General features: G+C 36.4%; 2 protein-coding genes across 3 annotated transcripts; one reads left to right on the top strand and one right to left on the bottom strand.

Annotated features, from left to right (window-relative positions):
* Nucleotides 1–623: 623 nt before the first annotated feature.
* On the top strand, nt 624–6,493 carry LOC121727202 (peptidoglycan recognition protein-like). Its single transcript, XM_042114900.1, has 4 exons — nt 624–786; nt 2,911–3,112; nt 3,930–4,048; nt 6,110–6,493. Exons 1-4 carry the CDS (start codon nt 726–728, stop codon nt 6,310–6,312), a joined length of 585 nt encoding a protein of 194 aa, XP_041970834.1. The 5' UTR covers nt 624–725; the 3' UTR covers nt 6,313–6,493.
* Nucleotides 6,494–8,784: 2,291 nt separating this feature from the next.
* LOC121727201 (E3 ubiquitin-protein ligase MARCHF2-like) lies at nt 8,785–11,660 on the bottom strand. Of its 2 annotated transcripts, XM_042114897.1 has the most exons (4): nt 11,492–11,658; nt 10,562–11,219; nt 9,518–9,673; nt 8,785–9,043 (listed from the first exon to the last, which is right to left on the bottom strand). In XM_042114897.1, exons 1-4 carry the CDS (start codon nt 11,572–11,574, stop codon nt 8,891–8,893), a joined length of 1,050 nt encoding a protein of 349 aa, XP_041970831.1. In that variant the 5' UTR covers nt 11,575–11,658; the 3' UTR covers nt 8,785–8,890. The 2 variants fall into 2 exon arrangements, with proteins under 2 accessions (XP_041970831.1, XP_041970832.1); XM_042114898.1 differs by lacking the exon at nt 9,518–9,673 and having other exon boundaries at nt 11,492–11,660.
* Nucleotides 11,661–15,993: the final 4,333 nt, after the last annotated feature.

The following is a 15,993-nucleotide window of genomic DNA, read 5'->3' as shown; positions in this document are numbered from 1 at the left end:
GATAGACAGATAGACAGACAGTAATTGCGCAGTTATAATATGTATTCTAGTATGGATAATATTTTTGAGGCAAGAACTTACACTTGAAAGGAAAACATTTTGCACTAAGTATATGAATTATAAAAAATTACTTATAATATTTAAAATCCCGATCAAAATAAGCTGAGTGCGCACATACGTGGGAGAGCCATGCTTCTGCACGAATGGGCCGGCTCGACCGGAGAAATACCACGTTTCGCCGAGTGAGTGAGTTTACCGGAGGCCCAATCCCCTTACCTATTCCCTTTCCTACCCTCCCCTATTCCCTTCTCATCCCTACCCTATTCCCTCTTAAAAGGCCGGCAACGCACCTGCAGCTCCTCTGATGCTGCGAGTGTCCATGGGCGACGGAAGTTGCTTTCCAGCAGGTGACCCGTTTGCTCGTTTGCCCCCTTATTTCATAAAAAAAAAAACATACAATACAGTCAATACTTAAAGAGCACGATTGAATAACAAGCGTATATAACATTGATACTTAAATTTTATGCGGATCTTTAAATAAATTTTACCGTGAGTCATTTACCTTTGCAGTTTTTTTCTCGTTCGTTTTAAAGTGATAAAAACGAGACAACATGCTTTATATTTACATTTTGTTCTTGTGCCTCGCGGCAGAAACAAAAGGTTATCGGAGAATTAATTATTGCAAGTAGCAAGCACTCTAACTTGTTTTATCAATAAGTAAGAAAATGAAGTGCATGTTTTGTGTGTTTCTCGTAATTTTTGCGTTTTGCCGATATGTGTATGCAGGTACGTTACTTTGATTTTGGTAATAATAATTAACGTTTTGTATAAAGTTGTAAGGTATTATTTTTTATCTTTTATCGCCTGTAGTATAATTCTTATTTGTATTTAAGTTTACATTACCTTCAAGCTTTAGTCTTTTTAATTACTTAAATGAAATTCTTCAGGTAACAATAGTCTCATAGTGATGTATTTAAAATGAATAATAGTGATAGGGTTAAAGCTATAACCGTAAATGTTTATTACCAAGTTCTATTGTTATTTGTAGGTACATAATGCGTACATTTGCGTATTAATTTTGAAGAGCGGGCCCCATATAGTATCATTATTCTGTAAAATATACTGTATATTATAATGTTACGATCAAAGACCGAAAACGCTCAGTGAGCGAAAAAATTGCTTACAACGCGTTGTGGTCACAGTGAAACAACCACGACGCGTAATCCGCGTTGTGGCTCTAATGAAAACGGTCACGCCGCGTTCTGGCAATCACACCTTGTAATTTTAGCTTTTTTACCCCTTTCGTCTAAAACTTGCTTTATTGAAAATCCTTTTTCATTCAAAACTCTATCTTCAGCTTCTAAAAGATCAGTTAAAACCAGGTGTGGCATCTGGTTTATCGTCATTTGTGAGTCACTGTTTTTTCCACCTGATAATTTGGATTTAAATGAAATATTCTATGAAACTATCACTGCAAGTTTTGTTGTCGGGTTTTGGAGACCATGGTGAATACATATACGGCACAAAAACAATTAGGACCAATTTCTAAAAATTTAAAAACAAGATTGACAACTTTGTTTTAATACGGACTAAGCCCATTTTGTTTTATATTTTTGCCGCGGCAAGCGATCGCTTTCTTTACCCCCTCTACCCACTTCGCACGCTCCGAATACCCATCCGACCGATCACAGCAGCTGAAATTGAATTGACATAAGCCAACCAAATGACGTAGGTCTGTCAACTGCCTAGAAATTAATTTCTTCGATGGTACATCACGTTTATTGATTTCGGAAATATTATGAACGTATGATAATGAAATACTTGGTATTTGTCTATAATATACCCAGTATAATGTTGTAGCTTGTTCAAGTTCATTATTATAACAGTTTATACTAATTAGTAGAGTAATAAATTCTGAGCGTGCATAACGTCGGCACAGTATCCGTGATATTGACGTCGGTATCTGACAACATTGTCAGATACCGACGTTATGCACGTTATACAGTAGATACTTAGTTATAACTTATAGTAAACTTTGAAATTAGATAGACTCAAAATGTCTTTGTATTGCAAGACCACGGGCTAACCCTTTGATGTTTTAGTATATCTGAACTAAACCAAAGGGAGTAAATTTCGACTCAAACATTAAATTACAACATTAAACGAGATCATCTAGTTACAGGTTGGAGAAAATTTCGCGCGGCAGAAGTTGCCTCGTAAAAAATGATTTTACTTATCCTTTAAAGTCCAAAATATACAGTTACTTACGCCCGAACTTATTTCTAACAAAAAGAGAGTATTCTAATTGTACAGTATGTACAATGTCTGGGTCAGTGAATTAAACACAGAAATAACGTATAACTGAACACTCTGGTGACGGCTGGTGTAGAAGTGATCGTCAGACCGAAGTCGAGCGACCACTCCAACCCCCACTTGTCTACCTAAGTACCTAAGCGGCCATCTTTATTTATACACTGCACTAATTTTAAGTGTCGAGAATTACGAATAATAAAAACTAGTCGAGAAAGTAAAAGAAATACACACATAATATATTTAATGTTTTTCAAATTCTAATAAAAGCTGTCTAATTATACGTCGCGAACACGCCGCGGTTGTGCACCGAGGACGTCGGGTTGAAAGGCCGAAAGTCGAAACGGTACTTTAAGACAATCTTTTCTCTCTCGTCTAAAGAATAATGTTTTACCCATAGACTTATTTATATTATACTGTCGTATAAGTTTATGGTTTTACCCCATAACCTGCCATAAACTATAACGTTTTAAGCCGCCCGCGCCGCCCGCGCCGCCCGCCGCAAAGGTCGGAAAGTCACTTTTCTTTTTTTTGTTATTTTGCCCATCATTTAGAACCTCCTTCTTGAAATATTAACTAACTTTTAATTTTAAATTTCAGAATGTCCTGTGATTGTATCCAAGGATGAATGGGATGGGCTGACACCGTCGCATGTAGAATACCTGAAGAGACCGGTAGACCTGGTCATCATCCAGCACACAGTAACCGGTACCTGCAACACTGACGACGCCTGCGAGAGGATCGCCAGGAGCATACAGACCTACCAGATGGACCAACTCAACTACTGGGACCTGGGAATGAAGTAAGTTTATTTTATAAGGTAAAATTTGTTTTTTGTTTGTAGGAACTAGGAGGCAATCTCTGAAACTACTGGTCCCATTGCAAAAATTTTAGCTGGTGTGTTCCTGAGACTAATATATATTCTGTGGTGATATATAGGCTATATTTTATGTGTAAAAATTTTGGTGTTTTTTTTTCTTGAAATTATGTCGCTCTCAGAATTCCACGTGGGCGAAGCCGCGAGCAATAGCAAGTGTATAATATGTATATATGTTTTTGCATTACACTTAAACTTTAAAGGCGTTTTGATTGTGTGTGTATCCAGTATCGTTGTTACGTCTTCGCGCAAAAACTATCTACTAAGCTCTGCGTCTGTAATGACAATTGGACTACTTTTAGTCCTGAAAAGGTGCGGTGTTCCCTTAGGAACGATACGAGTATTTCTGGGGCGGACACGCAGGAAAAAACTAGAACTAGTTACTAACATCCATTCTAATATTATAAATGCGAAAGTGTGTCTGTCTGTCTGTTACCTCTTAACGCCCAAACCGCGGAACCGATTTTGCTGAAATTTGTAATGGATATACATACTTCGAATCCGGGGAAAAGACATAGGATATTTTTTATCCTGGAAAAATGTACAGTTCCCGCGCGATAAACCAATTTTGGGGCAACGGAGTTACGGGCGTGATCTAGTGTATCAAAAACAGAAAATATTTGATTCGTAAAAGGCAGGAAACCCAACGTGTTTAAAATATATTTAAAAGAAGCCAATTTCTTCTTCTGAATTGAAGTAGTACAGCAGCTAATTAATTTGTAATTTTGTCGACGTTTTTCAGTTTTCTGATCGGAGGTAACGGCAAAGTGTACGAGGGCTCTGGCTGGCTGCACGTCGGCGCTCACACATACGGTTATAATAGAGACTCCATTGGCATCTCATTCATAGGCAACTTTAATGGTAAATATAAATTTTTGTAATATACTTACAAGGTGTAACAAAACTTCAGGGTCTGTATGAGTTCCCCTGTATAGAGTTCACTGTAAAAGTTGCAGCGCTGAAAGAGCAAATGTTTTTTGTGCTTTGTATGGGCAAGTGGCCCTGCAGCGCTGAAAGAGTCACTTTTTCACCTTTGTATGAAAAAAATACAAAGGTGAAAAAAAAACAATTTTGCTCTTTTAGCGCTGCCGCGCTGCTACCATTATCACTCAGTTTTGTTACAACCTGTAGGTCGCTGTTAAGAATTTGTGTATTACTTAACCAATTTTTTTTGTTCAGTTATGAATGCAGTCTTGTTCTAAATGATCTAAAGAACATACTTAACTGCATTCATAACTCAATACGTATTTTTTGTGGGATGATACACATTACACAAATACGTCATAAAGCGGCCAAATCTACGCGACAAAGCGACTGCGAAGTCAGAGTAGACCGAAGTGGGAGCGTCAAGTTGTCAAATGTGTGTTTTGAATCAAATTGACACTTTTCTCATTCAATACACACATTTGACAACTTGAAGCTCCCGCTTCGCAGTCGCCTGGTCGCGTAGGTTTGGCCTAAGCTTTACACTCCACAGCAAAATATTACATTTTTAGCAAAAAAATATTTAACCCGAATCCATTAATTGAAAGAAGTGCTTAGATAAACGTCAAGTAACAAGTTTATTTAAAATTATATAATACTTTTTTATTTATTTATCCACTGTTTAAATTATTGACTTTCCGTTAAAATAACTGCCAGCATTAAAAAAAAATTAGTTTTACGCGGCTCCGTTCAATATTTACTTTTTGAGAAAAAAAAATCACATTGCTGCTCAATTCAAACGAAATATTATTTTTAATAGATCAAATATTGGGAATGGCCGTTAGAAAAATATGAGAGTACAATTTTTACCATTCCGCTAGGTATATTAAGTTTATGATTTTTACGGAGCAAAGTCTCAAGTACCTATTATGTTGTTGAAGTTGGTCGAAAAGTACTTAAAGTACCTAATCTATTAGAGAAATTGATTCGTAGCTACTTTCATAGGCAGATGGCAAAACTAGGTGATTTGGTCGCGCTATGTCAAACCCAGCTGACAGCTGATCACGATTATGGCACATTATGGCACTTGTCGACGGCACGCGTCGACGACATTCGACTGTCGTCGACAAGTGCCGTTCGTCTGTAAGCGCTCTAACCAGTATATATTATGTCTATGGCTCTAACATTGATTTGTCATACTCATAACCTGACTAAATAAGTTCGCCATCTGCCTTTTTTTTTTTATGAAATAAGGGGGCAAACGTGCAAACGGGTCACCTGATGGAAAGCAACTTCCGTCGCCCATGGACACTCGCAGCATCAGAAAAGCTGCAGGTGCGTTGCCGGCCTTTGAAGAGGGAATAGGTTAATAGGGGAGGGTAGGGATGGGAAGGGAAGAGAATAGGGGAGGGTAGGAAAGGGAATAGGCTAGGTGATTGGGCCTCCGGTAAACTCACTCACTCGGCGAAACACAGCGCAAGCGATGTTTCACGCCGGTTTTCTGTGAGAACGTGGTATTTCTCCGGTCGAGCCGGCCCATTCGTGCCGAAGCATGGCTCTCCCACGTATAATGCCTACGAATAAGTTTCTTCGATGGTACATCTCCTTACTAATTACAGGTTGTTCGGGTGAACAACGTTATCCTTAAAACCATCAATGCTGGGAACTCGAAAAAATCCGTCTTCATTTTTTTTAGTTCCCAGCATTATTCTCATAGAAAATGTTGTTCATTTTGACGGGCACATTTGATGGTTTTAAGGATAACGGTGTTCACCCTGTATAATGCGAAAGTGTGTCTGTCTGTTACCTCTTCAAGCTAAAACGGCTTTATCGATTTAGATGAAATTTGGCATGAAGGTACTTTGATGGACAGGTAAGAACGATAAGATAGTTTTTGTTAGAAAAATGAACGGTTCCCACGCAAACTAATTTGTGCTCAACGCTTAAAAGCTCAATATTATATTAGTGTGAAAAGTAAGCAAACTAATATTATTACAGATGATACTCCAACTGTTAAGATGCTTGAAGCCGCTCAGAATTTGCTGCAGTGCGGCGTGGACGGGGGGCATCTGAGTCCAAAGTACCGTCTCGTTGGTCACAAACAGCTGATAGCCACGGAGAGTCCAGGACAGAAGCTGTACAGAGAGATCAGACGCTGGCCGAACTTCCTTGCTGATGTGTCGTCGATCAAAAAGAACTGAGTTGAGAATCTGTGTGGTATTCCTCTGAAAGAACTTGTGTACATGTAGTAGAGACTAGAAATTGAGTTTTGAAAGAGAAAAAACGTAAAAAAAATATATCTTCCTTATCAGTTATTATACTTTTTCACATAAGAGAACAAGTATTTCACCAGTTTAAATAAAGTCGACGTTTCGTAACTAACCTATGGTTTTTTTATTTTAAATCTCCGACTGTATTGCACGGTAATCATGTTTCGGCTACAATTTTCTACTGTTAATGAGAGCACCGATCGTTGTTTGACTAAACGCAACAAAATAAACCACAAACTTTAAAATAAAATCACAATTTTATATTGTACACTATCAAAAAAAATCATAGGTCGATGGCGGACCTTTGTAACGAGTATGTCGCGAAAAATTGCAGGAGGTATGTAAACATTTTGTTCGGAATCATACCTCCTGTAATTTTTCGCCATCGTTCCACGCGAAAAATTTACCATCCTTATCCTTTTTGAGTGGCAGTCTTCCACAGTGTGTTTTTGCGAAACTTTCTGCCACGCAAAGTAAAAATCTAGAACAAACTGTCGCCAGCAGTATTTCCAAAACCTTCAAGAAGAGAGCATCTGCAATGCAACCTGCAATGCTTGAAACGCCTCAACACTTCTAATGTTGCGAGTGTCCATGGGAGACGATAGTATGCTTTCCATTAGGTGACCCGGTTCCTCGTTTGGCCTTAATTTTATAAAAAAGAGAATTAATTTCTCTGATGGTACAAGATAAAATTCATAGTCATGTTGTGCATTCAAGGTCATTTTGAAACATTCGTTCAAGTGATTAGTTTCAAAGTGTAACTAAAACAATAATTGCCACTGTATAATAATTTGAACATAAAATAAAATTTAATGGCGATAATTTAAATAACGCTTAATTGATGAGATGTAGCTAGCTTCACTCTGGAGAGTTCACGATCACAATCACACAATCAGAAGATCCCGGGGAGTGTTCCGAGGAATTGTTCGGAATCATACCTCCTGCAACTATTCGGAATCCATCGCTCTACGCGAATATATACCATCCTCATCACCTTGATGAGTGGCAGTCTTCCACCGAGCGTTTCTCGCGCAACAAACACTACTACGAACTGTAAAAAACTCTGGGATGAATTGTCACAGACCACAGTGCAGCTTTTCTGATGTTGTAAGTGTCCATGGGCGACGGTAGTTGCTTTCCATCAGGTGATCCGTTTGCTCGTGTGCCCCTTATCTTATAAAAAACACTTATCTTAAATAGTTATTTCTCGTACGTTTCTCGGTCATAAAAATTACATACTATATTATAATATTAATGGCTTTTTACTCTTCTGACTTACTACAGAAACAATAGGATCACATAATTAAAACTAGCTACCGTAGGTTCCGGCTTGTTTCAACAAAAACTGGAAAGTTCAAGTGAACATGAAGAATATAATATTTTGCGTATTTATTACACTGTGTATCTTTTGGAGTTTTGTGTATTCGGGTAAGAAGTGAACATATTATTTAAAATTTTAAAATTTCTTAAGACGTCTACAGAAGATTCATTACCTACCGGCTACCAAATCTTCTACCAATTCCGTTTGCACTTTAAAATACCTCTCACAATGATTTTAAAACATTATTCAAAATTTTCAGAATGTCCAGTGATTGTATCTAGAGATGAATGGGGCGCTGTCCCTCCGTTGAATGAAGAAACTTTGAAGCAACCAATAGACCTGGTCATCATACAACATACGGTATATGGAACTTGCGATACTGACGAGGAGTGTGTTAATATCGCCAGAGAAATACAACAGGCCATTTAGCCGAAACTTTTTCGTTTTCGCTTCGTTATAGAATTGCCGATCAAAATGTATGGAATTGACATAAGACGAGTCGAACGTCAACGTCATATTAACGAACGCTTATATCAATTTCATACATTTTCATCGGCGATTCCATAGACCATAACGAAGCGAAAACGAATACTTGTTTTTCATTTCTCTAGCCCTAGGTGTATCGTCTGTGTTGTTTATTCTTTCAATGCTATTACTAGCTTTAATAAACAAGCTGTTTTTCTTCTCTTCCCAGTTGACACTCCAACTGACAAGATGATTGAAGCCGCCAAGAATCTTATCCAGTGTGGTGTAGATGCGGAACACATTGCTAAAGACTACTATGTCGTTGGTCACAGACAACTGACGCCCACAGAAAGTCCGGGAGAAAAACTGTACCACGAGATCCAGAGCTGGCCACGTTACCTAGCAGACGCATCGTCTATCGCAAAACACCTGACGATTTACAAAAAAAAAAAAACCAACTGGACCACTATTTCCTTCCTTCATTCTCCTTCTTCAACCTTTCCTTTCTCATTTGATTATGTGAAAATAAAGCCAATTACTTCATCATCATCATCATCATATCAGCCTATAGTCGTCCACTGCTGGACATAGGCAATTACTTACTTATAAAGAAAATATTTACTTCCAAATTCCAAATATTTAATTTTAATAATTAGAAAAAGCTCCTATAAAAATATTGCCACATATCAGAAATATCATCTGATATTTTCCTACCGGCGGTGCCTAAATACACATAATATTTTCCGATGTATAACGATCATCATCAGTTCGAAGGTTTTGAAGTTGCAGTTTGACTTCATACTGTGATTGGTACCAGATCCACCAGCCAATGGCGTGACGAGTGGCCGCGGACACAATCCAACAGTAGTAGCATACCTGGGATAACAAATACCATTAGCAGCATTCTAACGTGGGAGAGCCATGCTTTGGCACGAATGGGCCGGCTCGATCGGAGAAATACCACGTTCTCACAGAAAACCGGCGTGAAACAGCGCTTGCGCGCAAGCAAAACAGCGCAAGCATAGTTGACGATAATCCATTTAATTTTATTGTTACATAATATTTGTGTTCAAATTTTCTACAAGCCGTATTCGAAACCCTATTTTCAGCATTAATAGAATATGTATGATAATACAGATGAAGCAAACATACTCGACCTTTGTTGATACGGTTTAATCAAAACGCTCTTTATGAGTTTCAATATAATAATTATGTTTGACAAATAGTTTTCCGAATAAAATTAATTAATTAAACAAACGAAGCAAACATAATAAAATCAATTAGATTCCATGGTGTTAAAAAAAAGAAAGTTTTTAAATTAAACATAAAAAGGGCACAAAAAACACTCACGAGAGTCGTGCAAGACAACATGAATGAAGAAACTAGAGGCCACGCTGCCATCTCATCCTCGTGTGCCATTAGATTTAACAACGTGGTTCCAGACAACCAAGCCGCTAAGATAGCTAATGGCATCATTAGTACCGTTCCAAGGATGTCAACCACAAGCTGAAAAATAAATTAATAAAAGTAACCATTCATCGTAAAAGTCAGAAGTTTCTTAAATTCCAGTAGTTATTGTTGGATTAATCAATACTAATATTATAATAATTATGCGAAAGTGTGTATGTCTGCCTGTCACCGTTTCACGCCTAAACCGCTGAATTGATTTTGCTGAAAGGTATAGATATACTTTAAACCCCGGAAAGGACATAGGCTACTTTTTATTCCGGAAAAGTGTAGGTTTCCGCGCGAGAAACGGATTTTGGCGCAACAGAGTTTCGGGCGTTATCTAGTTAACTATATTAAATTATTATTGTGTTATAGACTTATAGCAATTAATATAATAAAGAATCATTAAAATATTTTCATTTAAAATAAGACCATGGCCACATTCCTCTATTGTGTCGTGGTGCGTAGCGTCGTCGCAACGACCTAATATCGTGACACTAACGTGACATTTTTTTTTAAATAACGCTGCGACGATGCAGCGCATTGAAATAATGTGGCTTCGCTCTCATCAACATAACAAGTTACAAGGTTCATTCGGGCTAAACGAACTAAGCTTCAACATATTTTACGCTACGTCGAACATAGAAATAGTTATTTTCAGAGCTAAACGACGTTACCTTGAAAAAACCTAAGCCGTGTTACCTGTAGGATTATACTAATTCAATCTGCGTATGAATACGTAAAGATTTGCTACTGTACTTTCTCTATATAAAATGTAAATGGAAAAAGTAAATTATTCATCTTTTAATTTACCGTTTTCAAATAAATTATTTTAAATAACGTCTTACTAATATGTTCGTACCTAAGATATAAATACTTACAAGAATTAGTAAACACGACGGACAACAAGTGAAGATTATGATGAATTTTGTAGTAATTTCTTACCTGTTTTGAATTTTGACTGAGTAACCATATTGCGAGTGCTCTTAAAATCCCGTACTTATGTACTCGTCGTATTGCATAGCTCATAGAGCATAGTTCGCATCTGGATTTACCAGATTCAGTGAGCCATGTTTCTAGACATGCCACGTGTACTTTTCCTATCGTGCCTTTACATGAACACGCTGAAACTAATTGTCCGAATTCAGAAATCGAATCTCCTCCGTGACAAATACGACACATAACTGCACGAGAAGTGCGAGGTGCTTGTTCTTCGGATTTATTGATTTTTATTGATTGATCTTCAATTTCTTCTTGGTCTATACTAGCACTTGTGGCAGCAGCTTTTTGTTGTTTAGAACTGTCTCCAAACGTTAATGATTTGTGCTTTGAATTTCTGACTTTGATTTTGTGCATCAGAGGTATTTCATCATAATGTTTTTGATCAAAGTGATGTCTACTTTTCAATTTCAAAAATTTTGGAGTTGTTTTAATTTGTGATTGTTTCTCTTTCACAGAAATGTTAATTCTTTCACTGTCCTCGATGGTGCTAGTGGTTTTATTTATATGAAGTATATGAAGTACTGACGCCGTACTTTCGGTTGGTTTATCATACAAGTTATGAGTTAATTTATTTTTCTTAAGGTCAGAAACACCGTGTTGCCTAAAATGTTAATTTAATAGCAATTAAATTTAAAACAAAATTGTGGCTGCTAGGTTATCTAAACCTTTAAACGAGCAATTCTTGTATATATATATATATATAATTGGAATCTCGGAATCGGCTCCAACGATTTTCATGAAATTTAGTATCTCGGTTTCGGGGGCGATAAATCGATCTAGCTAGGAATCATTTCTAGAAAATGTCATTTTCATCGAATACCGAGCAAAGCTCGGTCAAACAGCTAGTTACTTATTATATTATATAAGTTTTACCTGCTTGGTAATACAATATTGTTTATTTCCTTTGCGCATATTTCATTTTGTGCAACAAATTTTCTACGTCTCATGATTGGCATCGGATCGGTTCTAAATCAAAAAGATGTAAATATTGTACTTAAAAATTTTGTTGTATTTTTTAATAATTTATTTATTTATATATGCATGGTTGTTGTCAATGTCACTTTTGACGCGTACATAATGAAAAAAGATTTTTTGACGCTCACATAAAAAATCAGCCTCGTCACTCATGTACAAAATAGGTTGTAATGAAACCATAAAGTTAATATATAAGTAGGTATATTTACTTTATGAGTGAAACCACAGGTGAAACTGACGAGATTGACTGTACCATCGAGATAGGACTATACCATATACCATTCCATAGATGTTACCCTAATGGAGAGACCGTTGAATTATAATCCCAATAATTAGATAATTTTGAGTTCATCCCCCTAATGAGGTTATTGTAAATTAATTGCAAGTGAAGCAATATTCCAGGCTCTTGTGGATTCGAGGCACTAGTTAACTAGCGCGGTAAACTACTGTATGAAATTTTAATCATCGCAAACAGGAAGAGGGAAAACATATCAACGTTAGTTTGCATGGTAATAATAGGTTTAAAAAACGAGTGAAGTGGTGCTTCACTTCACTCGTAAAAACTAATAATATTTGTGGTGACATACCCATAGGTAGGAAGATAGTGAGGTTCAAAGTTCAACACACGTCGCGCGTCACACATGTATCGTCTCAATTTTCATCGCTATCGTTTTGTTTATGTATCGTCTCTTTCTAGTCTGTGAAATTTTGTATATATAGCCGTAAGTTTCATGAATAAAACACTTCTTCTGATCCTACAGTCGAGTTATCATTTACTCCTGTACCAAAGTCTCAACATATTTACTCGTATCCAAATATGTATTATGTTGCCATAAACAAAACGTGTAGTTTTGCCTACGTCTACGCTAGGTTTAGGTCTACGACTTTTTTTTTTAATGAAAGAAGGGGGCAAACGAGCAAACGGGTCACCTGATGGAAAGCAACTTCCGTCGCCCATGGACACTCACAGCATCAGAAGAGCTGCAGCAGGTGCGTTGCCGGCCTTTTAAGAGGGAATAGGGTTATAAGGGGGTAAGGATGGGAAGGGAAGGGAATAGGGGAGGATAGGGAAGGGCCTCCGGTAAACTCACTCACTCGGCGAAACACAGCGCAAGCGCTGTTTCATGCCGGTTTTCTGTGAGAACGTGATATTTCTCCGGTCGAGCAGGCCCATTCGTGCCAAAGCATGGCTCTCCTACGTATACGACTTTTTCTCCATATCACTAATATCCAAAGTTAAACATATTTTTTTCATTTTTGTCGATTCTCGCTTCTCTTATTTAGGTCGCTATAGCGTATTTCCAACAACATTACAAACGTATTAGTAGTCCAGCGGCTTCATTATCAGTACCAAAATTGTAAAAAATGGCCAATTTATAAGAAAGATAGTACTTATGTATAATAAAACTAAAGAATATGTATAATAATACTAAGGAAGACTGAGTGCTCGGCAATAGACTGATGATGATGAGTGTTCAATGAAACTGGTCACCGTTACCGAAACCTGCGTGGAAAGCTATTCATAAATTATCGGGCTGTAAATATTATATATAATATTTTAAGTGCTAGTCCCCAATAAAAAATAAGCACTTAACACACTTTAGAAAATCACTTATTGAAAAAGTTTGCTTTGTAAAATACATAAAGTCCAATATTAGTTTTTTCTCTAAAAACCAAGAGCTAAGATCGTTTTTGGGATATATTTTTTAAAATACACAGCAATTTTAAAACAATATTTATACTATTTTTTGAATAAATTATCCTCTTTTCCTGATGTAGGTAAAAATAACAATCATTTATAAAACGCTTGTTGAGTTCGACTCGTCGACTAGTGATCTTATTGTTTTTGTTTATATTTCCACTATATTTTAGAGTCACAAATTAACAAACTACCTGTTCATAAATCCTGGCAATTTTAGTCTTCAAAATATCGAGTTTCACATTCAGCTTCAAACCCTTATCCTCTGGGATAAGCTGCTTATGATATTATTATGATAGATGTAGAGGAGCGAGGCGCAGGTGGTCGTTAGTTAATAGTTCCCCTGTCGGATGCACTTTACAATATCGCTTAAGCTAGAAAATTTATAGTCTATTATCTATATCAGGGGTCACCAAATGGCGGACCGCGGTCCGCATTCGGACCGCCCGCGCCGCGCCGACAAATTGTGTGCGGACCAAGCATGTTCGAAGATGATTTTCGTTCATCTTAGGACTTCAACATCTCTAGGTTTTAATGTCAATATTTATAGCTTGCACCAATATTTCATTTTATATATACAGGGTGTAACAAAAATAAGTGATAATACTTTAGGGTGTGTACGTGTTCCTTGTAGACATTTCACTGTGAAAGTAGCAGCTCTGAAAGACGAAATTTTTTTTTCACTTTTGTATGGGCAAGGGCCCGAGCGTAACGAGTTTCCCCATACAAAAGTGAAAAAATATATATATAATGTGGTATATAAAATCGTTGAAGCCAAATCTCGGAAATAGTTGTGGATTTTTAAACACTGTATTTACGATTATCACTGTAACGAAAGGTAAATAATCTTATTGAAACTGAATGATTAAATTTAAAGTTAGATTGTTAATAATTCCGTAAAAGTTATTATGTAATGATAAGGCCTGTTTTATATTTTATAATATTGTATTTAATATAACTACTTCTACGGAAGTAACCTTCCGTAGAAGTTTCTAGAAATTAAGAATAATAATTATGCTACTCAAAATAACTGAACAACTTTTCATAACGATATTTTTAGGTTTAGACTCTGTCCTTTAGTGAAATTTGTTGCAAATTAGTATCACAAATACTACTACAAATTGTTCTAGTTTTACATACTTTGTCATTAATTGTAAGAAAAATAGTTGTTGAATTGTATTGTAGATTTTGGTTATAAAAAGCCTAGCGATGTTAACAGGCAGCATTCCATTACTAAGCTATCGAAGAGGCTCAACTTATAACAAAATTGGTATCTGTGTACAACCTGTGTAATAATATAAATAAATAAACTATCTACTGTGTTACTGAAGTCGTTTTCTTATCACATGCTAGTATTTTTAACTTTTGTTCCTATGCTAGGATTCCTTTAATATTATTTTGTTTATATTTTCAAGGAGCGTCGTCTTATCTTTTCTTTTTGACATTCGAACTCGGATCCCGAGAGGAACGGCTTACGAGTTACGGCAGTCGAATATGTGGACGCGGCGGGAAAGCACGCTTGAGCTTCTCTGGGGAAACTTTTACGAAGTTTGGATAAGCTTACAGAAGCTTTTCTGTGTTACAGTATAATCAAATCGAATTTTAAGTATCGAAACTGTTAGTTGTGTGATTACAAAAGTGTTATAACGTGGATTTAAGATTTATGGTAAGTTTTATAAGTTTTAACACTGTATTTCTGAAACGATAACAATTATTATTTCTAGTGAAAACAAATTGAAGTCATCTAATCATGGCCTGATTTAATTATTATTTTGATTTTCGGCGATAATTCATAGACAAATGAATAAACCCCTTATTTTCACCACCTAAAAAAGCTTGACGAATTGAAAACTCGAAGAGGATCCTCAGTTTTTCATTATAAATTATTAACATTTGGAAAAACTGAGTGACATATCTCAGCGCTGCCACTTTTACCGTGAACTCTATGCAAGACACAATTAAGGTTGCCACCCGTAGGTACTTTTATACTCGTATAAAGTATATATACGTTATTTCAGGCAATTGTACTTTGTGCTTTACAAAAATAATAAAGTACGCAAAAATACTTTATTTCAAAGTAGATGACCCGATGAACCTCTTATCACCTATCTCCCAACATAAATCCTCCCTGGGCTTCCACGAATGTTTCAAGACCAAAATAAGCCAAAGCGGTTCAGCCGTTCTCGAGTTTTAAAGAAGCTAACGAAGTACAGAATTCATTTTTATTTATACTTGCAGATAATTTTACAAATTGTACTTTATTTTTATACTGTGTAGTGTGTACGGTTTTTTTCTCACTTTAAGTATGAAGTAGTGTGTGATCTAACAACGCACAGCCCAAACTACTGAACCGATCGGGCTGAAATTCGGCTTGCAGGTAGATATTATGACGTAAGTATCCGCTAAGAAAGGATTTTGATCAATTCCATCACCAAGGGGATGAAAGTTTGTATATAATAATACTTCTTAACGCGAGCGAAGACTCGGGAAAAGCTCGTAATCATTAAATTATAATTTATTTCTGGTACAGCCTGTATAGATTTTGGTATAGATAGCTTAATTTTTTTTTGTTAATTGAGTTTGCTTAAATAATTACAACATATAAAACAAAGTAGCTTGTTTTATTGTCCCTATTTAAGATTAAATCTTAAAAGATGTGATTTCCTTTAATAAATAGAGTGATTCGACCGTAAAGACATAG

The sequence above is a fragment of the Aricia agestis genome, chromosome 5 (genome assembly GCF_905147365.1).
Source record: "Aricia agestis chromosome 5, ilAriAges1.1, whole genome shotgun sequence".
NCBI classification, from domain to species: Eukaryota; Metazoa; Arthropoda; class Insecta; order Lepidoptera; family Lycaenidae; genus Aricia; species Aricia agestis.
Note: the sequence above shows the minus strand (reverse complement) of the source record. Positions and strands in the feature narration are given on the sequence as shown.